The sequence below is a fragment of the Aplosporella prunicola genome, assembly GCF_010093885.1.
Source record: "Aplosporella prunicola CBS 121167 unplaced genomic scaffold K452scaffold_40, whole genome shotgun sequence".
NCBI lineage: Eukaryota > Fungi > Ascomycota > Dothideomycetes > Botryosphaeriales > Aplosporellaceae > Aplosporella > Aplosporella prunicola.
The window spans coordinates 16,372-39,261 of record NW_022983568.1 but is presented as its reverse complement, the minus strand read 5'-3'; the positions used below and the strand labels follow the sequence as shown (position 1 = coordinate 39,261).

At 54.5% G+C, this 22,890-nt stretch overlaps 10 protein-coding genes across 10 annotated transcripts; 6 read left to right on the top strand and 4 right to left on the bottom strand.

The window, feature by feature from the left end:
* Positions 1–1,016: 1,016 nt before the first annotated feature.
* On the top strand, positions 1,017–1,737 carry K452DRAFT_126562 (uncharacterized protein). The gene has a single exon (XM_033535238.1). It carries the CDS (start codon positions 1,275–1,277, stop codon positions 1,650–1,652), a length of 378 nt encoding a protein of 125 aa, XP_033392439.1. The 5' UTR covers positions 1,017–1,274; the 3' UTR covers positions 1,653–1,737.
* Positions 1,738–2,303: 566 nt separating this feature from the next.
* K452DRAFT_126574 (uncharacterized protein) lies at positions 2,304–5,011 on the bottom strand. Its single transcript, XM_033535239.1, has 2 exons — positions 2,604–5,011; positions 2,304–2,552 (listed from the first exon to the last, which is right to left on the bottom strand). The coding sequence occupies exons 1-2, from the start codon at positions 4,885–4,887 to the stop codon at positions 2,452–2,454; spliced, it is 2,385 nt and encodes a 794-aa protein (XP_033392438.1). The 5' UTR covers positions 4,888–5,011; the 3' UTR covers positions 2,304–2,451.
* Positions 5,012–5,410: 399 nt separating this feature from the next.
* Positions 5,411–6,283, top strand: K452DRAFT_126594 (uncharacterized protein). The gene has a single exon (XM_033535240.1). The coding sequence runs from the start codon at positions 5,528–5,530 to the stop codon at positions 6,212–6,214; it is 687 nt and encodes a 228-aa protein (XP_033392437.1). The 5' UTR covers positions 5,411–5,527; the 3' UTR covers positions 6,215–6,283.
* A 2,048-nt stretch (positions 6,284–8,331) lies between these two features.
* Positions 8,332–8,886, top strand: K452DRAFT_237049 (uncharacterized protein; the record flags this gene model as incomplete). The annotated part of the gene is made up of 1 exon (XM_033537554.1): positions 8,332–8,886. The coding sequence occupies one exon, from the start codon at positions 8,332–8,334 to the stop codon at positions 8,884–8,886; it is 555 nt and encodes a 184-aa protein (XP_033392436.1).
* A 610-nt stretch (positions 8,887–9,496) lies between these two features.
* Positions 9,497–11,187, top strand: K452DRAFT_237052 (uncharacterized protein; the record flags this gene model as incomplete). Its single annotated transcript, XM_033537555.1, has 5 exons — positions 9,497–9,810; positions 10,007–10,237; positions 10,287–10,532; positions 10,588–10,857; positions 10,926–11,187. 5 exons carry the CDS (start codon positions 9,497–9,499, stop codon positions 11,185–11,187), a joined length of 1,323 nt encoding a protein of 440 aa, XP_033392435.1.
* A 222-nt stretch (positions 11,188–11,409) lies between these two features.
* K452DRAFT_237027 (uncharacterized protein) lies at positions 11,410–11,864 on the bottom strand (the record flags this gene model as incomplete). Its single annotated transcript, XM_033537551.1, has 2 exons — positions 11,410–11,640; positions 11,757–11,864. The coding sequence occupies 2 exons, from the start codon at positions 11,862–11,864 to the stop codon at positions 11,410–11,412; spliced, it is 339 nt and encodes a 112-aa protein (XP_033392434.1).
* Positions 11,865–12,814: 950 nt separating this feature from the next.
* K452DRAFT_329555 (uncharacterized protein) lies at positions 12,815–13,386 on the top strand (the record flags this gene model as incomplete). Its single annotated transcript, XM_033545066.1, has 2 exons — positions 12,815–12,839; positions 12,902–13,386. The coding sequence occupies 2 exons, from the start codon at positions 12,815–12,817 to the stop codon at positions 13,384–13,386; spliced, it is 510 nt and encodes a 169-aa protein (XP_033392433.1).
* A 1,093-nt stretch (positions 13,387–14,479) lies between these two features.
* K452DRAFT_292140 (uncharacterized protein) lies at positions 14,480–15,832 on the top strand. The gene has a single exon (XM_033541312.1). It carries the CDS (start codon positions 14,674–14,676, stop codon positions 15,640–15,642), a length of 969 nt encoding a protein of 322 aa, XP_033392432.1. The 5' UTR covers positions 14,480–14,673; the 3' UTR covers positions 15,643–15,832.
* A 919-nt stretch (positions 15,833–16,751) lies between these two features.
* Positions 16,752–18,091, bottom strand: K452DRAFT_322222 (uncharacterized protein). The gene is made up of 2 exons (XM_033544482.1): positions 17,885–18,091; positions 16,752–17,707 (listed from the first exon to the last, which is right to left on the bottom strand). Exons 1-2 carry the CDS (start codon positions 17,901–17,903, stop codon positions 17,094–17,096), a joined length of 633 nt encoding a protein of 210 aa, XP_033392431.1. The 5' UTR covers positions 17,904–18,091; the 3' UTR covers positions 16,752–17,093.
* A 526-nt stretch (positions 18,092–18,617) lies between these two features.
* Positions 18,618–19,988, bottom strand: K452DRAFT_292136 (uncharacterized protein). The gene is made up of 3 exons (XM_033541311.1): positions 19,796–19,988; positions 19,494–19,743; positions 18,618–19,434 (listed from the first exon to the last, which is right to left on the bottom strand). The coding sequence occupies exons 1-3, from the start codon at positions 19,952–19,954 to the stop codon at positions 18,950–18,952; spliced, it is 894 nt and encodes a 297-aa protein (XP_033392430.1). The 5' UTR covers positions 19,955–19,988; the 3' UTR covers positions 18,618–18,949.
* Positions 19,989–22,890: the final 2,902 nt, after the last annotated feature.

Sequence of the window (22,890 nt, the reverse complement as noted above, 5' to 3'; positions counted from 1 at the left end):
TGCAACCCACCGCCATCGTCTCGCCTCCACACCGCCTGCCGTGCCTCCGCCAACCCACGAACCAACCAACCAACACCAGCCTCGGGCGCCCCCTTCACCGTCTCTCTCTCTCTCTCTTTCTCTTGTTTCTTTCTCTATCTTGCGGCGCCGTCGACAACGCCGCCGCCAACGCTCGTTGCCGCCCAAAACGGCCCATGCCCCCGCACCCATCCCAGCGGCGGCGACGAGCCACAAACGGCCGTGGTGCATATGGGCGGCGCCCCGGCCCCGCAACCCTAAACTTGTGTATCGTGCGTGCTGCTCCGACCCGTAGTTAGACTCGTGGTCGAGATAGATAGGAAAGAAGGAGGGGTGGCAGGCCGCCTGGTTGGTTGGTTGGTTGGTTGCTTGCTTGCTCCTCTCTCTATTGCTGCATCTATCCCGGCGGCCTGCCGTCCCGGCTAGCGTTGCTGCTGCTGCTGGTCTACCCCGCCTACTGTACGAAGTACTTGCCGTAGTCCGTACCTACCTATCATTCTTTCGCCCCATCCGCCGGGCCCTGAGCCAAGCAGTGCCGCGCCGGCACGTAGCGGGCGTAGCGTAGCGTACAGTAGAGGGCGCGTGTTAGCGCGGCGAGGAAGCGGTATGTCCTGCACTGTATGTACGCACGCAGCACTCAGCTCGCGGCCACACACTCGCAAAGCCGGTATCGCAGTGAAGTAGCTAGGTAATCTGTCGTGTGTGTTCGTTGTTTCGTGGAGGCAATGGAGCCAAGCCATGCCATGCCACGCTGATGCTGCTGCTCCCTCGGAACAAAACAGCAGAAGTACCTAAAGCAAAGCAAAGCAAAACGAAAAGCAACGGCAGGTGAGCGAGCAAGCAAGCAATCAAGCAATCACCGCCTCCCCCCACCACACACAGCAGCGAACCCGTCCCCGACCGCCACCCAGCCCAGCCCAGCCTATCTACATACGCACCTCTTCCTCCTCCGGCCGCGTCGTGGTGCTCGTCCAGTGGATGAATGAATGGTGGGGCGCGCCGCGAGCAAAAAAAAAAAAAAAAAGCAGCGACGCGCGAACCCCAAGGCCAGCCGCCCTCCAGGCCTGCCAGTGCCTAAACCACCGGCCATGACTGACCAGTGACGCCTGACACGCCTGCCCTCGTCTACACCGCACTTTTGCCCGCCACTTTTGCTCCCGCTGGCGGGCGGGGAGGGGGTGAGGGCGAGGCTGCCGTTACCGCTACCGCCGCCCGCCGCCTGCCTACAAAAAGCCGGCGCGGCGCGCGCACGCCGCATGCTTGTGGCCTGCGAAACGGTTGCCTGGGTTTGTCTCTCGTCTATCTTCCCATTCTCTCTCCACCTTTTTTGTTGTTTGGGGGCCGCGCGTTGTTGCCTGCCTGCTTCTCTCTTGTTGCCTCGTTTCTTCGCCCCTCACTTCACTCGCCTCTTCTTCTCCACTCGCACCATCCGGGTTAGCTTTCACCCACGCATACACACACACAGCATCCAACGGGTCAATCGATTATGGGGGGAAACATTCATCTCTTTTTTGCACGCTGTATACAACCAGCTGTCTAATCATCAGGAAAAGTGCTCATCGCAAATCATGAGCCCTGTCCTCGTCGTCCACCACCGCCAAATCCCCCCCCCCCAAATTCGTAAAAAAGAGTAAGGGAAGAAAACCCAAAACTAATAAATCATTGAAAGCATCCGTCCCATACCCATTCCATACCGTTAAACCGTTTACCCAGATGAAAAAAAGAAGAAGCAGAGGAAACCAGGCAAAAAGCAAAAAAGGATTCCTGATGAGATATTAAATCCATACAGGTACAAGACTGTCCCATGTCCTCTGCAGAGCCCATGAGAGCCGAAGCAGAGGGGAAAGGTAATTGTAGTTTTCAGAAAGTGAGTGAGTCGTCTTTCTGGTCGTTTCTCTTCGTGGGTCTTCGTTCCTACCGTTTGCCGCAGGCTATGCAGAAAAAGCACGCAAAGCAAAAGCAAAGCAGAAAAAAGACCAGTGGTTCTCGGATAGAAGGGCACACAAGGTGGCAGGCAAGGAAGAGACCTCTATCCAGCAGCACCTTGGAGCCCCGAGATAACTCTGTCGTGGTAAGAATGGAGTTCAAACACACGCATGTCGAGGTATCTCATCATCGTCGGCATAAGCAGGCATGAGAAAACAGCCATGAAAGGCAAAGATGAAAATAGGGGGGGTTCGTTAGGGACTGATCATAGTTGGTGAAACGTGACGGTCCTCATTCTGGGGACGTCGGGGGAATCAAGCAGTTGCTCGCTTAAAGCCGTGGTGCTCGTGCTCGTAGACCGTGAATCGTAAAAAGCCGCCATAGTGGTAGAAGGGCCGAAAAGGAATCGAAGGAGTCGTTATGTGCAGTGAGTGTTAAGAGCTGTACAGAGAAGGCCGAAGATCATCGTCCGGTGAGGGACGATGATGACGTCTTGGACGTGCTCGCTCAGTTCGCCCGGATGACGAGCTTAGAGAGGAACTTGTTGCTCAGGCAGTCAAAGTCACTCCTATCGAACTTGGCCTCACTGCGGCTCTTCAGATAGCTCTCTGTTATATGGGTTAGCAGGTGATTATTGCGTATGCCAAGGGGTAACGTACCATATTTCGTGACGTGCTCCTTGACTTCAGTCATAGCGTCGCACACCGCTTGGTTCGAGGCGAGCAGATGGTGGTGCTTCCTGGTGTCCCACTCCATGAAACTCGGGAGCTTCTGCGAAATGGCAGAGAAGAGGCCGACAATGACGCCGACGGGCGTGCTCTCCATGTCGTTGCAGAACTTGGTGACGGCAGTCGGGTCAGGAACCCTGTAGTGGCAGTCAAACTGCATCTCTTCCCAGACGGCAAGAAGAACGGCGGCCAGCATGAAGATGGTAGGCCAGTTCTTGAGCTTCTCGCCGCTGTAGACCGAGGAGTACAGTGAAGACAGCTCCTCGAGGATGTCCTTTTGCAGTTCACGCCACATGTCCGCCAGAGCACACTTGACCTGGAAGTTTATCATGACAGGCGCAACCGTCTGCCCGAAGAACTTGCTCTTGTCGGTCTCAATCTTGCCAACTTGGCTCTCCTCCTCCGACAGGCCTTCAACCATAGTCACGTGAAGGGTGAGGTTGTAGGCCACCACCAGCTTCAACGCCTTCCGGATAACGGGAAGCTTGGACTTGAGGTAGTAACGGTAGGCCGTCTTGAGGATTTCGGTGAGGAAATAGGTGCCCTCGAAGTACTCGTCGATGAACTTCTCGAAGCCACCGTCAATGTGGCTGTCGATGTACTCCGACAACACGGCATGCGAGATGCCTTCCATACCGGCAGACAGCTTCGCGGTCGTGACCTCGAACTCCCTCGGCTTCTCGTGGATCGACTCGACCCAGTCCATGCCGAAGCACTTCTCATCGCGGACGTAGACCTCGCGAGCAGTGATCGGCAGGTAGTAGCCGTAGCCGTGGGTGATGTACAGCGGCCGCTCCATCGTCGAGAAACCCTTGATGTTGCCCACAGAGAAGCCCAGGCTCACGTGACGCTCGAAATCGGCCTTCCAGTCCTTCATGAAGTAGGCGATGTCCTTGATGTCGATACGAGTGCACGGCACCTGCCACAAGCGAGCGTGCGACGGCTGGCAGCCACCACACGGATCACCCTTGTCGCACGTCTTCTTCAAGAACTTGCACCTCAGGCACGCACGCAGTTTGCGGATTTCATGCGCCTGCTGCCTCTGGTCGGGCCTCAACGGTCCTCGTCTCCTGCCAACCTTCTTCGCCGACTCGGCGTCCTTCTTAGCGGCGCCTGCCGTCTTCTTGGTAATGGTCTTAGCGACCTTGCTGGAGCTGGGGGTTGCAATTCCAGTCGGGCTCTTTCGCCTCCGGATCGCGGGGGGTGACGCGATACCGGAAGAAGTGGGCGAGGTCGACGACGAAGCAGACTGCTTGATTACGTACGGCTGAACCGTCGAAGCAGGTGGGCTGACGGAAGGATGGGAGTGGATGGGAGAGTGGTAGTGGTAGTCATGCTCATGGTGGCCATGACAGTTGCCGTGAGAAAAGTCGAGTCCGACTTCTGACTGCGGCGAGTGCATGGGGAAGGAAGATATCTCCTCGAAGCTACCAAAAGAGTGCGCTGACTGGGGCACGTCGGATTGCGACGAATCCGAGTGGGTGCGGATGTGCAGAGTTTGGACGGGATTGAAGACGGTGCCGTTGTGGGACTCGGTATACGAGTCGAACGAAGTGCGCGGCTGGTGGTAGTCGATGGTGCTCCAGCCGTTGTCGCTACTCGACAGCGACCTCACCTCCAGCCAGTTCTCGGTGGGCGAGCTGCCGGCGACGCTGTTGGTAGCAACCAGATCGCCGGTGTTCATGGGGTAGTTCATTAACTCGTTCTGGAAGTCGCCCATGTGGAAGGGCATGGCGTTCATGGGCTGCTCCATGGGCGTGGAAAGGGCCAGGTAGTTGTTGGAGGGGTCGAGCGGCATGGTGGTGTTCATGCCCAGCGGAGCCTGCGAGGTGGGCATGTAGTCGACTGGCGAGGTCTGCATGGGGGCTCCGTAGGTACCGTAGGACGCCGTGTCGAGCGAGTTTGGGTCCTGAGGATACTGGTGGTGGTGGAGTTGCTGGAACTGCCAGCCGGGCAGCATTGCGGAGGGATCCATTTGGTGCGGATATGGCAGACCGGTCGTGTGGAGTGGAGCGGTAGAGGTATGGGATTGACTCGAGGCGGGCGTCGAGCAAGTCGCGGGCCTCCTCGAGGGGGCGCCGTTGTGAGACATGGTCGAGTGGTCGACGGGCAGCGGCCAGGTGGAGGAGTTGAGGTAGGCGGAGTATCGGTGTTGACTGGGGTCAAAGTTCTCGAAGCCCAGGAAGGCGTCGGAAGTGAAGTCGAGGTGATCCATTGTGATTATGGCTGGATTGAGGGCAAGACTCAGCTGAGGCGGAGTAGCGAAATTGCAAAGATCACCCTTCACACCTTTCACACCGCTTGAAGGTGAGGGTTGGAAGGCGGAGGGGGGAAGGAAGGTGACTTGAAGCCGTAAGACGCCCGGTCAAGTGGTGGGCCACAGCCGAGCCAGTAGAAGCTTGACAGACGACGCGCAGCCAATCGCGCGGCCCGACAGAGGGTCGTTGCAGGCCGGGGCGGTGCACTAGCCGGGGTGCCAAAGAAGCGGTGTGCGTTGCTGCCACCCAGGAATGCCATTGAAACGAGCCAAAGAAAGCACAGGGGTCCCCCAAAGTCCACGGCCTCGTTCTCTTGATTGATTTCGCGAGAGAGACTTGAGGATTTTCCTTTTCCAGAACATTTCTATACCCCTACCAGACTTAAATCAACTTGGTCTCTGTCAGCGTGTCAACCTACACGACTAAGGCGCCCCATCTCCACCACCAAACGAACGAACACCTCCACCCCACGGCTGCGCCCGCACCGGTCAGTTGATCGTCACGCTGTTCGTTAAGGGTCCCAGAAATAGCTGGCTGGTGTCTGGCTGGCTGTCTGGCTGTCTGTCCTTTTTTTTGCCTGCCTGCCTGCCCCGCCCGATGCTATCTCCCGAAAATCAATATCCAACGAGTCCAGACGCCAGCGCAATCCTTTCGCCCTGCCGCTGCGCTTCCTCCGCAATAATGCCGTGTCGTGTCGTGGTAGTCTGCCTCGCCGCCAATGTTGTACCGCGCGTCTGTTTCGTGCGCCTTGCTTGTTTGCCGCCCACTCAGCATGGCCGTTCCAATGGTTCTGCTTGCCGTGCCTCCCCGTACCTCCCTGCCTCCCCGTGCCGTCATGGCTGCGTGAAGAACCCTCGTGACTTTTCCCACTTCACCTCGCCGCGCCAACGTCCCCTTGCATTAGTGGCCCAACAAGTCGCCGTCGCGCCATCTGCAAGAGCAACTCGAGGCTCCCACGAGAGCTTGTTTCCAGGCCGCGGGAAGCGTATCGCCGGCACCCGCAGGACAAAGCCCGCCACGCGCCTGCTCCCGATGGGTGTGTGGCTGTCAGCAGCACCGGCACCGGCACCACCAGCACCACCAGCAATCTCCTCCTTGTGCTCAGCTACATTCCTCCACCCAGGCATGCTGAGGGCAGGAGCATACACCGCCGCCTCCCGAGCCTTGGACCTCGAAATGTCTTACTCTGACAGATACAGGCTGGCTGAAGCTGAACACGCTCACTTCACCGGCCATGCGCTCCTTCCCCGCAGATCGCTGGCGAAATGCGTGCCAAATGCGTAAGCTTGTGGCTCCCGATAACGAGCGCCCATACTACGTAGAGACGCTCTCATTCGCGCCATGTACCTATGAATGTGTCTGTATGCAGGTGCTCATTACCTACATATGTATTTGCAAGCGTAGCCTCCTATGCACGTGGGGTTATCGGTCCAGGCTCGTTGCATCTCTGTACGCGTACCTGATACCGTCCATCCCACGAGGACAGGGTATACGGCAACATTGCGCGCGCCCTTGCACGGCGAGGTACCCCGGTCATAAGCTGCAGGTAGAGGAACCAACAAACATTTGAGACATACAGCTGGAGTCAGACGAAGCCGCGGCCCCCCGACCAAAGTATTGCCAATCCGCTCCCGGAGTCGGCGATAACTAATGCCATCCCCGACCTTCCGTGCTTCCGTGACTACCTACCTAGACCCCTGTTCATGTTCCCGGCTCAATACCCAGATCTTTCCTTGAAACATGTCAGCAGTCCTGACGCGGCACCGGTCAACGTCATTGGCCGCCCGTTGAACGTTTCACTGCCAGGATGCGCTATCTCACGATGCTTTTCGCCTGCTCCAAGGCCACGCCAGATCGAGTGTGGCAATTTCATCGGCGACAAAGAGGACAGCGAGCACAATCGCCGTGTCCCACGTAAGAAAGGCGGGGAAACCTGAGCCGCTGGTAAATCCCGGTAACATTCGTGATGTAGAGTCGATCATCAAGCATGTCCTTGATATTTCCGGGTACATGTGTCCCGTGGACGACGGCGACCAGAAGTACCATCCATGGGGCTGGAAAGGCCAGGCCCGTGGCAGCTCATGTTGCAAGACTGGCGACTGGAAGTTACCCAAGACATTGGATGTTGTCGGCCTCAGTGCCTCAGACCAGGGGCCTGAGGCATCACGGGTCCAAGATTCGGTTTGTTGCAGAAAGAGCACAGGGATTTTGCGAGTGCAAGACAAATAGCAACGGCACCCTTGGTTATCCGAGACCTAAATTTTGCCTTCTTTGCGGTTGGTGAGTTAGGCAACGTCCATTCTTATTTGTCGTGCGCACCTGGATCATAGCGTGGTTCCCGAAACATCAAAGCCGGCATCGATGGAGAACACCAGAGCTACACCCGTAGCACGCTCTAGACCCCGCAGGTCACATATGTGCCCCTTTCAGTGGATGAAGCTTCCATGCTCCGCAGAGACACAGCGAGCTCAATGCGAACATCACACCCGCAGAGGAAAGCACATAGCATACTATGTGTTCCTCTGAGCCGCTCTAGCGGACAGCAAACGAGATCACCGTCTAGCGAGACAGGGGACGACACGAACAGTCTCTACAGAGTGCTCGTTGTCTAGCTCTAAGCCCGAACCTACCCTAACGACCGAAGATATCGCGACATAACGCGACGTCCGTTACTACGAACCGAGACTAACCGTCTAGCGAGACGGGGGACGACAATAAGCAGTCCCGACAGTATACTTCTTGCCTAACTCCTAGCCCGAGTCCCGCGAACTAAAATTTACCGTATAGCGAAATAGTACACGGTATAAGCAGTCCCTATAGAGTACCCCTTGCCTAGCTCCTAGCCCGAGTCCTAGGTATAGGTAAAAAGATCTTAGAGCACACACAGACTCTATGCACCCTAACCAGGCCACTTCTTCTACTCTGTACAAGTATCACCATCTCGCCTCACGGTGAATCTCGTTTCACGGTAACAGACGTTAGTCTGATCGAGACAAGTCAAATAGTCCTAAGTGCCACCTAACTCATCTCTATACATGCTGTTATTTCAACCTGTGGCTATTGGTTGAAGAGGAGCACACGGACGTATGACACGAGGCAAGTAGCATAGCCGATCCAGATAACTTCCAGTTAAGACAAGCATTCGGCTCCCTCTATTTCCGATTCCGGAATTCCATCATGCAGTAGGAAACTCCCGCGCATTGCCATGCATTCTTTTCGGAAGAGGCGGAGCCGAAAGCCGCAGGAAACCACCCACTGCAAGACTTAGCAGCTATGACATATATGTAGAAGAACCCACCATTGCCCCGATAAAGCATATGGTCTGACAGACCGTCATCATCTTCAGCTGAAACAGACCGACTTCCTCCGCATCACGTCAGGCAGCAACTCCAGCCCTCAACATGGCGCACGTAGGCAAACTGCCCCAGCTCCACCGCTATATCACGACCCATAACGAGGAGGGCAAAGCGGTCTTCTCTGATGCCATATCGGAGGAAAGCCGCATGGGCGAGCTGCCAGACGGCATGGCCTTTGCCCTTAGCTACACCTCGCAAGGCTTCCCCGTCGACATCAACGACGACGCCGACATCCGCAATTATCAGGGCTTCCTCGAGAGCGCACCAGGCCTGGTGATATCAAACGGCACTGTCCTGCGTCACGTCGATCTGGCGCCCGACACAACGACCGCCATGCACCGAACGCAGAGCCTCGATTATGGCATCTGCCTCGAGGGCGAGCTCGAGCTGATCTTGGACAGCGGAGAGGCGCGAACCTTGAAGAAGGGCGATGTTGCGATTCAGCGAGGGACGATGCACGCATGGCGCAATACGAGCAAGACGGAGTGGGCGAGGATCGTGTTTGTTCTGCAGCCCTGCAAGCCGGTCCAGGTGGGGGCCGGTAAAGCGCTGGAGGAGGAGTTTGAGACACCGATGCACGGCGTCCGGGGATCCACGTAGATAGTGGGAGAACCGTGACTCGCGTCCATATTTCGAGGCGAATATCGTCGTTTACGCGCAAGCTTTTGTTTGCCCGGTGATGAACAGTGCAGATGCGCGCGTGCTTTGTCGCACTCGAGCTCGAGCTTGAGCTTGAGCCTGAGCTTGCAGAAAGCCAAAAACCGCCAACGGCCCAGCACGAGCCGATTCGCTCGGACCCGCTATGATGTCGTCGCAAAAACCAAACTCAACTGCTACCCGCAAAATAGCCCAACTTCACCCTACTGGCCGCTGACAATGAACTCGTGACAACAATACCAAGCGCCATCTTGCTGTCCGAAAACGAACACTTGCATGCAAACGGCACAAGGCCAAAGTGGCAACGACGGACGATACATCCTTGATATCCTTTGTTCTGCGATCCATGCGGAAGCGTCGTGTCGTCTTCAAATCCACCATGTCGCAGACACAGCAGTCAACAGCCCAACAGCCTCCTGACCCAGCTGCCCGACTGGAAGAGCTTATAGCAGGGTCTACACGGCTGGAGGAAATCACTGACGACGACGGTTTTGAAGACATGGACGAATCACCCGTTGAAGGGGAGGTTATCCCAGAGCTGGAGAACCTGACCATGTTTGGGGTCCCACCTCTCTACACTTCTCTGCCGCCCACCATCGATACGCTCGAGACCAAGACTACCGCAGAGCAGCAAGATACTGTAAAAAAAATATTGCCTTACTATTCCGGGAACCCGTATAACTTTAAGCTCAATTCTTATGGCATTCCGAAGCTTCTGAGAAACGCCCATTCGCAGTATCTCTCTGAAGGCTTGGGCGAATATCCCGAGGGCTTTGTTGGTATGGATGCAAGTAGGCCTTGGATTCCGTATTGGAGTCTTTGCGGATTGTCACTCTTGGGCGAAGATGTCTCAGTTTTTCAAGAAGGGTAGGTTTGCATTTCACTTTTTCTGCAACTCTCCTAAGCGGGAACAGCGCATTCCTGCGATATGCGTCAAGTAGGGGGAGGTTCTTTTCAACAGCGTATCTTCGATGCGGCTTTGTCGCCTATCCTCCATGTTCTTTCCTTGTCGTCATCAGCAGTTTTGGAAAGTCATTACTTTTTCCTGACGTATAATTGTTAGAGCGGCGGATACGTACAGAGCATGCCAGAACCCTACTGGAGGGTTCGGTGGCGGTCACGGTCAAACATCCCATGTCATCACATCCTACGCCACTGTACTTGCTCTGGTGACCGTAGGCGGAGAGGAGGTCTACGAACTTATCGATCGCAAGGCACTATGGCACTGGCTTGGGAGTATGAAGCAAAAGGACGGCGGCTTCACCGTTACTAAAGGTGGAGAGGAAGATGTTCGGTATGAGCTCCGAATGACCGTTGTCGTACACACGTGCTAACAGCTGCAGCGGCGCGTATTGCGCCATGGTAATTATCTCGCTGCTCGACCTGCCTGTGCAGCTTCCACCAGACTCTCCGGCGAGGGTAAAGGGCGACGAGACGTTCATGACCGGCCTCCCCGAGTGGATTTCCCTCTGCCAGACATTCGAAGGTGGTATCGGCGGCGCTCCAGACAACGAAGCCCATGGAGCGTATGCATTCTGCGCCTTGGCATGCCTCTGCATTATGGGAGCGCCGCACGAAATAATTAACAAGTATGCTGCTTCACCGCCCTTATTGCCGCGCGTCCAAGGCGCTAACAATGCGCAGGTACCTTGATGTGCCCTCTCTGATCCATTGGCTGTCCTCCCGGCAAATGGCGCCCGAGGGCGGTTTCGCCGGCCGCGCCAACAAGCTCGTTGACGGCTGCTATAATCACTGGGTCGGGGGTTGCTGGGCCCTCGCTGAGGCCGCTATCAGCACACCCACCGCGCCCGCCACCCCACTCCCCACAGAGCTTTGGAGTCGCGAGGGCATGATACGCTACGTGCTGTGCTGCTGTCAGGGCAAGAGAGGCGGCTTGCGCGACAAGCCAGACAAGTACGTTCTCATTTTACGCATACACAATTCGTGAAGTCACGCGCTAAACTAACCACCTCACCCCATAGGCACGTCGACGGCTATCACACCTGTTACAACCTGTGCGGTCTCAGTGCAGCCCAGTACCGCTACACCTATGCTCAGCCTGCGGAACCAAAGTTTACTCCGCCCCTGAATGCAGGCTTCAACTGGACCGCGTCAGACCTGGAAGCGCACGAACGCATCTTTGATGACGACGATCTTGTCGGCAAGATCAACCCAGTTTATTGCGTGCCCTGGGGCGCAGCTGAGACGGCGCGGGCGTACTTTGAGAAGAAGGCTGGGTTCTGAGACGGTGGCGGTTTGGACGGTCGCGTTGGAGCGTGAAGCTGCCAGTTGGACGTTGGGTCAGGACAGTGGGGAGTGTCTCGTCTGGCGTGAAACAAGTGTACCACTAGTTGCTAATCATGGCATTGAGCGCGAATCCGAATCGGAAAGCTATCTGGTAGGCACCGAGCCATTACTTTCCGTTTGTCTATTGTTTTATGAAGGCTGCCCCGCTTTCTCCTGCCCTCACAGGTTCGAGGTGCTGTCGGCCTCGAAATAGACCGTCATGACGCCCTCAGCCTTGGGCTTCAGGAAGACCTTGATGGCCTTGTGCGCCTCGCATTCTTCGTCGTAGAACTTCATGTCGTCGAGCGAGGCGAAGCACGTCTGGGCGGCGACGGTGTAGCCCTGGTTGCGGCCGGCGGGGTCGTCAATGACCTGCGACGCCTTGGCAGACAGGATGTAGGGCTTATTGTCCTGCGGCAGCATGAGCGAGAGGGTGGATACGCGCGTGCCGGGATGGGGGACAAGACTGGCCCACCGGAGCGGGGCGAGACGCGGGCGAGGTACCGGCGGAGCGGACTCGGTCATACCTTCTTTGCATCGACGGCCAGCGTCGTGTATTTGTCCAGGATGGCGGGAATGTCGCCTTTGTTCGGGATCTTGAACAGGGTAACGCGATTGATGGGTTTGGTGGCCATGTTGCACGGGACTAGGGGAGCTGAGGCTGTTGTGCGCCGTGGATGCGAGAACGAGGAGGGGGGGGGGGGGGGTGTTGTGAGTGATGAGTGAGGGAGAAGTGAAGGAGAAGATAGAGAGATAGAGGGAAAGAGAGAAAGTAATTCCAATGGATGGCGATGATGTCAAATACATACATATGGACAAAACAAAAAAGTTATGGGGCCGGGCCCTCCGGGATGGCGGGACCCCGCGCTCTCCCTCCCCCACCCGCCGGCGCCAACCGTCGAGCTTCCATCCGGGCATTCCCCTTCCCGCCGAGCGCGTGTGTCCCCCCGCACCTCTCTCGGTTACTTTTTTAGTCGTGGCCGGTGACTTTAGCCACCCATCCACCGCCTCCCCTCCCGTCTCCCGTTTGCGGACGAGGGCGCATGAGAATAGTTCCACCTCTTGCTTGCCAACTCACTGTGCATGAGGCAGGCTGCTGTCAAACGCTCAATCTCCGCAAGCCACTCTTCTTCAACCCGCGCCGTTATTTCTGACGCACCGCATTAGTCGCCTGTTGCCATGGGCCAACCCTAATTCCGCCCATCACACCTCGCCCGCCGATCGCCAACGTCCTGCGCCAATCACGCCAACCTCGTGCAGTGCGAAACGTTGCCCGTCGTCGATATCAGACTGTCTGCCTCTCTGGCCAGTGGCCCAGATGCGCGCCAACACATCAGCTATGGGTCTGAAGCTCTCCCAGAGCCTCAGCGTCCCGAGGCAATGCACCCAGCTGCAGGCGAGCCCGCTGCAATAAAGCTCGCCGTCCCGCGCGGTCGAGGCTGCCCGACCCTTTTTCTACCTCGCCGTGCCGCCAACCATTCTTTCCCCTTTCCAATTGCCCCCTCTGCTGCTGCTTCCGTTTCCGGCCAATCTTCAGCTTCTTGTGCTACCTCCGCCACGAGCGCCGCAATCGTAGCGCCCAACCATGTTCTACATAATGTACCTGACCGGTGAGCCGACCTCTCTCCAATTGGTCCTGCTTTGCTTTCCATATTGACGCCCCGATCCCCAGGCCTGTGCCAGCGCCGCCACTGGCCCGACCCGCTGTACGAATGTTACCGCACCCGCCAGGGCTACACCTGCACCGTCCGCGTCAACAACCGTGAATACACCACCGACGCCGAGTACGAGTCGGACGAGCTCGCCCGCAATGCCGCCGCCACTCGCGCCTACATGATCTGCCGCAACTTTTCCGTCAACGACGGCATGTACCCTGGCCAGAGGCAGGGCCAGGGCGGCATCATACAAGGCCTACCCGTCGCCATTGGCACCGGCCGCCGAAGCACATATTCGTCTTCCAACGACTACGACAGCTCGAGTAGTGGCTACGCCGAAGCTGGCAGCGGTGGCAGTAGCCCGCGGAGCAGCGACTACGGCTTGGACACTGAGAGCAGACGATCAAGCAAGTCTGCCACCGGGAGCTGCTACTGCGGGAGAGGAGAAGTCAGAGCGTATGAAAGGTGCTCATCGTGCCTTCGAGACGGTGGCTGGCGCTGAGGGACCAATCTGCTCTTCTACGGTCTACCACCACGAACGTAGAAGCAACAACAACAGGCCGCAAATTTCCCAAAAGCAAAGTACCACATAACCCCAAGAGACCTGAAACCCCCTTCGATTCACGACTCTCATGTACCCATTACGACTTTTAACGATTCGGCAACGGCAACGGCCTTTGGATATGCCCTTCTTGGACGATTTACGAACATTTATTGACATTCAGCGCACTGGCGGCACATTTGTCCTTTGGAGAGGCCTAAGAATTGGCATTGATGTTTTCTGCATCTTGCTTGGATTTCACGGTTCCTGGGCGGCCATGTAATCATTCAGCGCGACTGCATCAAAGCATCTCATAAAAAGGACCGGTGGCGACAACTTTTTTTTTATTCCTGATCTTTTATCAGCTTCCTGATGTGACCGTCGCCAAGACTGTCTTTCTCGCGCAACTGGGTTTGCATGGATGACGAGTGAGGGGGTGTAATTCATGGCTTTCGCTCTGGAGAGAACACCGCAGATGGGGGTGATAAATCACCCTTGGGCTGTGGCGTCGTGGATTGGAGGATGATTAAATGAAAGTCTTTTTCTGATGCACTCAACCGACCGATCCTTGCTTATTGGTATTATCCGTTGGTGCGGATGAGCGGAACGGACCACATAACCGCCTCCCCGCACCCACTACCATGGGTCACTGACGTTCAATTTCAAATGTTTTACAGTCCAAACTGGCTACAACGGTTCGGCTGGTCAGCAGCTTCCGACTGTTGAAGGCTAGCGTTGACTATTCGAAACGTCTCGCTCGTTAGAATGGCATAGGTATGCGAAAAGCTATGCAAACTGTAGCCGGATATATTGATGAATATCTTTCTATGGGTATGAATTTGTTGACCGGCTCAAACGTTGTAACCAGGTTTGACCGTATAGCAATGGTTAAAATCGGCTCGGGATATCACTTTACGTCACCTGGAAGAATTTCAGTCGCTCATCTCTATACACTGTGATTTACCCAACGAAAGTCTCCCACTAACATGCATCATTGGCTTCACAGTAAGAGAATATCGTCCAGTCCATGATCTCTTACTTTCACCTTTTCGTAGGTTTAAATATCGTTTGTATCACTATGATTTCGTCAACAGATCAGAGCAGTAATGGCCACCATGTTTCAGCACTTCACTCTGCGACTACTAATAGTACACCTTCTTCCCCCGCATTATTGTCTTCTCCATAGGACACGCTCACTCCTTTTCGCCCTCCCAGACCCAGAACTCCTTTGTCAAAATTCTCCCCAAGATGACGTACTCAGTTATTTCCAGGCTCGGTTTCTCTAGTTATCGTCAGAACCGCGACATCTCAGAGTCTGCCGACACGACCCCGACTCCTATCTCCACCACCAACACCCTCGAACGTCGTGGAAAAGCTTGCCCTACAATTAAGCCCCACAAGACGCCCTCCTATCGCAGCAGGCACCCAGTCGCGGCTTCTACTACGGCTGTCAATACGGCTGCTACTGCTGGGATTGACGACATCTTTGCCAATGACGACCTGGAGCGTCTTGCCGTAGCTTGCGAGACGAGCAGGCGTCATAAGGCATCCTCTTCTCGCACCCAGGAAGCCGCAGCCTCTACTCCGGCTGCTAACGCGGCTGCCACCGCTGGAATCGACGAGATCTTCGCCAACGACGGCCTGGAGCGCCATGCGGAAGCTTGCACGACTACCAAGTCTCACAAGACACCCACCCGCAGTCGAACAGTCGCAGGTCCTATTACCAGTGCTGCTGGAATTGACGATATCTTTTCCGATGACGCAGTTGATGGTGCTGGTATTGAACGCCGCGAAGAACCTTGCCTGTCATGCGTCAAGAGCAAGATCCTTGCCTCTTTGTCCGAGGAGGCTGCGAAATCTGCTTCCATGTTCGGCACTGTCAGCGATTCCACCTTCAGCACCATCACTGCCAGTCCCCCCACTGGCGTTAAAGACCCACTCTCGATTCTCACGCCCTACACTCCTACCGTCCTTCCACGCGCGCCCGAGATCACCGTCATCAGCAAATCGGGTAATACGGAGTCGTTCACGGTGTGGACCAACACCAAAATCGCCTTGGGCATCGTGTGTATAGTTCTTATGACCATGTTTTTCTGCATTCTGGTCGTCAATACAAAGCGCCTGATCTGTGAGCACCGGAGCAAGCGCGCCAATGCGAACAAGAATGAGAGCGATCCGGAGCCGTGTGAGTACTACGGGAAGTCCGTCGACGTCTGATTTGTCCGCCGAGAACAAAGAACTGGATGGCGAAACTTCTATGGGGCGTTGGTCCTTTTGTTAGTGGGTTTCATTTGCTAGGCTTCACATTCCCTTTTGTCACCTGGATTGTCGGTTCTGTATGTCCGTATGACTCTGGTAGCAGATTTAATGAAAGTGGCTTCTATGCGCGTGGTTAGTTAGACCCCGGAAATTTTGCCCACCCTACGTGATAACATCTGCAAGAGTATATAACTTACTCTTTATCCTTACTACTTTATAAGTATCTTCATACCCTTATAAAATTTCCCATTCTTATGGAAAACTCCAACGTCCGTCACCGTCAAGCAAGATCCATCGTCTTGAGAGATAAAAACACTTATACGGAGCAAAAAAAGGAATTCAGTTAAGATACTTATAGTATATGTGCGCTCTAAAACCCCCTAACTCCTATTTAGGACCTTGCTTATAAGCAGGCAAGGAGTGATCTATAGGGACTGCTTATATCTCTTTCTCTGTCTCGGGTGAATCTCGCTTGTCGGTGACGGACGTTAGTGTTCTTACCTTTATATCATTTTAAGTATTCTAACACCTTATATCTACCTAGCGACTACTAACTATAGTGTTGGTACTTATTGTAACTACTTAAGGATTACTTGGTAGGTACAGTACACTTATATAAATAGTTAATGGTGAGCAAGTTGTCCGGAGTCGGTTAGTTATTGCTGCGAGTATGGCAAAAGGTAGTGAGATGTAGTGAAAGACAATGAGGCAGTGCTCGCTTGGTACCTTCAAATGCAATGTTTATTCGCTACGCCGTCTTGATTCAGCTGTAGTCGTAAGACAGAAAGCGATGCATTATGTGAGATCCAAGGGTTCAGTGACTGCGCCTCATGCGAGGAAAAGGTGAGAGTCAATGACAAGATGATGAAAGTCATCATCGGAGCCGAAAATCCAGCAATCCTTCAGACGCCTCTTTTTTGCCGAGCTCTTTTCCCGTATGCGCCTGATAACACAAACTTTAGAGTCACCAGACACATTCCGCGGCGCGCATATGTCATCCGGAGCGGCGACAATTACGACTGCTGTCAGAGCTAGCGGCCGGATTTGGCCGCCATGGCGACACAACTGGCGCGATATGGGCTGAGAAGAGTTTCCTTGTACGATGAGCTGGACAGTGCTAAACTAGAGCGTTCCCATTATTGATTCGTAGGCAGGCAACAGGCCTGTGACGTGCCAATAAAAAGATTTGCGGACTAGTTCACGACTAGGACAGGGACAAGGCGCTGAGTGCTGATCTCAATTGCTAAAAAGAAAATGTAAACTGTATGGTGACTTATCTCTCTCTGATTCTCTGTGTCCATAGCATGGCCGTCACTGGTATCCAAAACAAACAGCAGTACCTCTAAAATAACACCAATCTAAGCGTTGAAGCCCACCCAAATCATACCCAAACTCCAGTGTGCCCTCGTCTACCTGTGGTGCCAGATGGCAGGGGCGGCTTGCTCCTCCTCAAGAACCCTCAGCTCGCAAGTGGTGAGGTCGAAGATGACGCCGTGGACGGTAACGCCGCGCTCGGCCATGGCGCGCTGGATGGTGGGGTTGTTCTTGAGGACCTCAAGGCCTTGGCGGACGTTGAGCTCGGCGAGACGGATCGCCCTCTGATCGTCACTGTCGAGGCGATCAAGCTCGGCTTGGTGCTTCCTCCGCAGGTCGCGCAGGGGTTGCAGCCACTGGTTAAGGGTCGGGCCCAGGTCCTTGTCGTCCAGGGAGCTGTAGGCACCGCCGCAGCGGGTATGGCCGCAGATGACGATGCGCTTGACGCCCACGGCGCCCACAGCGTAATCGATGATGGAGCCCGAGTTCAGGTCGTTGGCAGGGATGATGTTGGCAATGTTGCGGTGCACAAAAATGTCACCGGGCTTGCAGTCGCAAATGGTCGTCTCGGGGACGCGGCTGTCACCACAGCCAAACCAGAGGATCTCGGGCTGCTGACCCTTGGCCAGAGCCTGCCACAGCTGGGGCTCGCTCTCGGCAGAGCGGCGGGCATAGGACTTGTTGCCGTGAACGACCCGCTCGAACGCATCTGTCGTACGATTTCCATGTCAGTGACAGTCTTCTCTCGGCAGGCGGGCCAATGACGGCACGCTGGGGGCCTGAGTCATGGCAGCGGAAGGTCTGCTGAGGACCAGCAGCGGTCGCATCTTGCGCACCGGGGACGTGGGTTGGAGATGGAGATCGATCTGGGCGTGAGTGTGCTTACCCATGGCGGCGAAGGACATTTTGACAGTCGTGAGTGGTGGTGAGAGAGTCTTGTCGGGTGCGAGGGAAAAGGCTTGTTGGGGATGATAAGCCACCGGAGCTAGTCGAGGATTTCGAGGGTTGCGAAGGCCGATGAGCCGGCGGGTTTGTTGTAAGCCTTTATACGCCTCCGGAGTTCAACGAGACGCGCCCCAGCAGTTATGCCAGCAGCACTCCTTGAATCAAGGCCGAGGACTTCTCTCGGGGCATCATAGCGCTGCCCCATCTGACAAGCCGCTGACATGCCTGGCTCCCATGGAACAGATCGCCGCCGTCACCTCGACGACGCCCTTCTCCGGATTTGTCAACCCCCGCCGCCGGCCGGCCGCGGCGGCTGCGTGAGGTGGGCTGCCTCAGGCACCAAAATCAATAACAATAGTAACAATACTTCACACGCACCAGCCTCCACCCAGAGTCGACCATGACGACGAGCCTGCTTTTTTGTTTTTTCCGAGCTTCGTCCTTGAGGTCGTCGGATGGGGGGGAGAGGGAGGGGGCCGTTAGGCCTCACTCCAGTGTTCACTGTGTATCACTTTCGAAGTGATCTGTGGTTCACAGCTGCAATGGTGGGGTCGGTCTGGATCAAATCCCGCAGCGCAGTGAACCTGGAGTGCTCAACGATTGTCAGGGGTTGCAGAAGCTCCGTATCGCGTATCAGAAGCGACAACTTCTAGAATCCCGCGTCCACTACCCGGCCATGACCTGCTTCATGGATCTGGTAGATCACCTCCACCACGTAGTCCTGTGAGATATTTACCTGCGTGCATACGTAGTACGTCTTCTCGCATGCCTCGGCCGAGCCACCCGACGAGCCGCGGTACTTTTTGCATCGTGTCCTTGCGACAATGAACTGCACGTCAACACAAGCACACTCGCTGTCTCGATAACAGAATCAATATCAGTCCTAGAGAAATCCGAACCAACTCCATCCAAGCCCGAACAGCCGCACGCCTCCTGAGCGCTTTGCTACTCCGCTCTACCAATCTCCTTGTTACCGAATGATTGAGCGAGTCCACTTGGTCCCCTCTCAGAGCTCGCTCTCCTGCCGTGTCTCCGTGTTTTGCAGCGCGTACAAAGGCCTCGGGGTTCCCGCGGCATCGCAGCTGCTGAACTTCCACCATCCCCAGTTCCAGCTTCCAAACACATTGACAAGCATCCAACGAATCGGGCCTGGCATTGGCGGCCAGGTCGCCCACATCCCTTCTTCATACGTCGTGTCCAAGTTCAACAGAGCAAACGGCACCACGTCCGTCATGCCTGCCTTGGTCAGCGTTTTCTTCCCCCATGCCTTGAAGGTCGCAGCTGCCGTTTCAGTGGCTTCGCTGTCTGGTGCTGGAGCCGAGGGCAGGTCGGCAAATGCGGCAATGGTGCTGATCTCGGAGTGGAAGTGATTATTGAAGGGTTCACGGAAGGTATCCATGATTCGGACGAGCTCGGCGCCGGAGAACGCGGCCGGCGACTCAAGCGAGGAGAGGTAGGTGTGGAAGGCCGCGAGGCCCTCTAGGAAGGATTCTGGAAGGCGTTCAGATCAGACATGGTGCCACGATGTGATCGAGTGCGACAATACTCACCGTGCTCCTTGTGGGTCTCGTCCCAAATGCCCTTCTCTTTCAGAACCGCCTCGACCTTTGGGAAGAGCTCGGCTTCCTCGTCGTCGTGATGGCTTTTTACAAAGTTGAACCATGCCTCGCTGTAACCGACGAAGTCGGCGTAGTCTACCGGTTTCACGTGCGGTGCTTGCAGGTATACAGAGTTGAAGCCGCGGAGGATCGCATTGTGGAGCAGAGCCATGTGAGTCGCGCCCTTCGTCCAGATGTCGTCCTGTTGTAGTGTCAGTACCAACGTTTTCAGTGAAACGACAGAGCGTACCAACCTTCTTCGTCTCATATTGCGGGGTATGTATCAGCGGGCATGGGCCATCGGCCCAAAGCTGTCCTGCGGGAATACTTTGCGACATGATGGGTGGTTTCCTGATGAGGATAGCAATTGCAATCGCTATGAGCACAGAGAAGATGGGTAGCTTGAGCGACATTGCGGGGAGATGGCTTGAAGTAAGGGAGCTATCCCCGTACCTTTATTGGTGCTTCGGTACACCGTGATATCAGGCCATGCTCAAATGATGCATGGGGACAGACCCTGGGATGTGTAACAGCTGCGCGATGATTGGCTGTAGCCAAACGACGAACTGGAGACGAGCGGAGAAATGAACTTTAACTCCGGAGCGTGGAGTGATTTCACTGTTTGACTCGTTTGAATTCGTTTACTACGGCTAAACTTGACAACCTCATCAGTTTCCGTCATCTTTCTTCGTTCTATGCGTAACGACTTGCCCATGGACTGGCGAGATCTTCGCTGGGGTCCGTCGCGTCCTCAACTCACATTCAAAGGTTGCAGCAATCACGACGTCCGGCTCCAATCTCGATTTCCAAAGGCAAACACCACAAGCATCAGCATTTTATAAGACGTCACTCAATGGAAGATCACTTCTATCTTGACCCCGACAATCGCTTTGTAGCTGGAATCCCTAGCGCACTGATGTCGAATACGTCGGTTACTACGATCGGAGGGGGAGATATTGTTACAATCTACATACGGTCACGAGCGATAAAATTAGCTACAAACGCAAGCTCTGCGTCTACGTAAGGAGTAATCTACAGGGAGCGCTCTCATCTACTTACAGGGCATATAGGTTTGACTGCAGTAACTACAATATCTAAATCCAAAGCAATTGGGTATGCTTTGGCTGCTGTGAATTACCGCTCACTGTAAGGATGAACTAACAATATCTCCCCTCTGGCTGTAGTACCGCCACGCTGACAATGATACTAACAACAACAACAATACTGATAGTAAAGTAAGCACCGTCAGCAATTTATCTCCGGATAATTTTCCCACCCCTTCTAGATATTTTACCCACTCCTCAATTATATATAAAGTAAAGTATACTTTGTATACCATAAAATTACTCGGAAACTTATAAGGATATAGAAGTATAAGGATAAAGAGCAAGTCCTATACTTTTATAGGTACATTGTAGTGCAGAATGGGAAAATAATCTAGGAGTGGCGAGGGTTGCGTCTGGTAGAGATAATATCTCGTTCACTTACCCGCTGCAGAACGGCAATACAACTTATATTACTGCAGCAATATTCTACACGCTTCCGATCAGTCGTTTAGCGTTCTCTCGTTGGGTCGATTACAGGCCAACGGCATCTCTCTTCGTCAAAAAATTACGGAAGAACAAAAAGCTAATTGCTCACTGCGACGTCAAGGGTAGCCTCTACTACTTACAATCTATTGTTTACATTGAGCACTTCCATGGCCACTGTCTCCACTTCCAACAACATTTTTCTTTCGCGTGAAAGTGGTAGTGAGCCAGGAGGACATTGTACAACTATATGAAGGAAGGGGCTTCGGCGGAGGCACCAGCACTGACACTGTTGGCACGGCCTTCTCCTAGTAGCGATTCAAACCAGCGTGGGCGGCTGACGCAGCAGGGACATACTCCTAGTCAGCTACCTCCTTCTCACACGCAGGAGGCCCGCCGGTGCCGGCATCACTGCAGCGCCCTTGTGCCGCTGTCCCTAGTGCTCGTGTCCATGCTACCGCTGATGCTACTCCATAAGTGTTGCATGGCGTCGTAGGCATCATCGAGAGTGGACTTCGCAAGTCTGGCAACGGAGATATCAGTGTCACGGGTAGGATCTTGACTTTCACTACACTACGCAAGTGGCGTTAAAAGCGACATTTTTCTATTTGATTAAAGATTGTGTTATACATACTTGAACCCTCAAATTTCAGTATAAGAGCACTCCCCCTTCCACCAGTGGCCGTATTCTGGTGGGGTTTATGGTTTGTTGTGTTGAGCAACAAGGTAAAAAAAAAAAGGGCTGAATACTGCTCAAGTAGCGAGCACTGCTGCGAAGATGAAGCAGCGCTGATACTAAAAGTAAGCGCTAAGCTATATAAACCAAGTAAGCTATCTGCACGACACACACCCTAGAGCGAGGATTGCTTGAATCTCTGCTGAACTTTTAGTGTTCCTGCAGTGCAGCTTGCGGCGCCACCGGAAAACCTAGGTTGGTGGAAAAGCTGCATTCATATTTAAGAGTCGGGGAGTCGTGCTGGTCTTATTTTGGAGGTTGCTTTTGCGGTGTTGTTGCTGCTGTTGTTATATGATTGTTATGAGTGCTCCGCGCGTAGTTAGTTGATCAGTAATCAGTTAACTGCTGAGCGTGCGAAGGCTCCGGACGCGATTAAAGCGTGTAAGTGCTGTTGTAAGCCTTCTTTCCATGTCCTAATCGGCATGTTGATGTTGCCGGCCCTCAGCTTATCCTCCTGCTTGGCAGGGCGACAAGAGAAGCCGCCAGCTTGGTGTTGGCTGTAGACTTGCTAGCAGTGTGAAGGTAGTAGAAGTGGGTTTCGACGTCGCAGTGAGCAAATATTTGGTCGCATGAAATGTCGAATAAGTCTTTTTTGAACAGAGAGACGCCCTTGATCTGCAATCGGTCCAGTGAAAAGACGCTGAAAGGCTAATTAGGGATATGTAAGACGTTTCTGAAAGTATTATTGGTTGTAGTGCTAGTGTCATCATGCAGCGGACAAGTGAGTGAGTTGCTGGATTTGCCAATGGCAGTCTTTGTGGCCTCGGGGCTATTTATTGTGAGCGGAGAGATGGACATGTAGTCGCTGAAGGCGGACTTTGGCACTACCTAGCGCCGCTGGGCCCGCTGATTGGCAGAATTGGTCCTGCTAGCAGCCAGTATTCAGTTGCTAATAGCGCTAGCTTGAATTGTCGCTCTCTACGAAGTCAATGAATGTTAGTGCGCTAAAGCAAGCAGGGCGCTTTTTAGGGTGAAAATGGTGGCAATCATCCTTGAATTAACGTCCCCTGCAGTGCTGGTAGCGACGACGCCTGTTCTTGTTGTCGGACTTGAATTATCTTCTGCGTGGGCCTTGTTGTTATCT

Coding starts and splice junctions, on each gene's coding strand:
- K452DRAFT_126574 (XM_033535239.1), bottom strand. CDS start 4,887: ATGGATCACCTCGACTTCACTTCCGACGCCTTCCTGGGCTTCGAGAAC. Junction 2,553..2,603: donor GGAGCACGTCACGAAATATG/GTACGTTACCCC, acceptor CCCATATAACAG/AGAGCTATCTGAAGAGCCGC.
- K452DRAFT_126562 (XM_033535238.1), top strand. CDS start 1,275: ATGCTTGTGGCCTGCGAAACGGTTGCCTGGGTTTGTCTCTCGTCTATC.
- K452DRAFT_126594 (XM_033535240.1), top strand. CDS start 5,528: ATGCTATCTCCCGAAAATCAATATCCAACGAGTCCAGACGCCAGCGCA.
- K452DRAFT_292136 (XM_033541311.1), bottom strand. CDS start 19,954: ATGTCGCTCAAGCTACCCATCTTCTCTGTGCTCATAGCGATTGCAATT. Junction 19,744..19,795: donor CGCAATATGAGACGAAGAAG/GTTGGTACGCTC, acceptor ACACTACAACAG/GACGACATCTGGACGAAGGG. Junction 19,435..19,493: donor CGAGACCCACAAGGAGCACG/GTGAGTATTGTC, acceptor AACGCCTTCCAG/AATCCTTCCTAGAGGGCCTC.
- K452DRAFT_292140 (XM_033541312.1), top strand. CDS start 14,674: ATGACGTACTCAGTTATTTCCAGGCTCGGTTTCTCTAGTTATCGTCAG.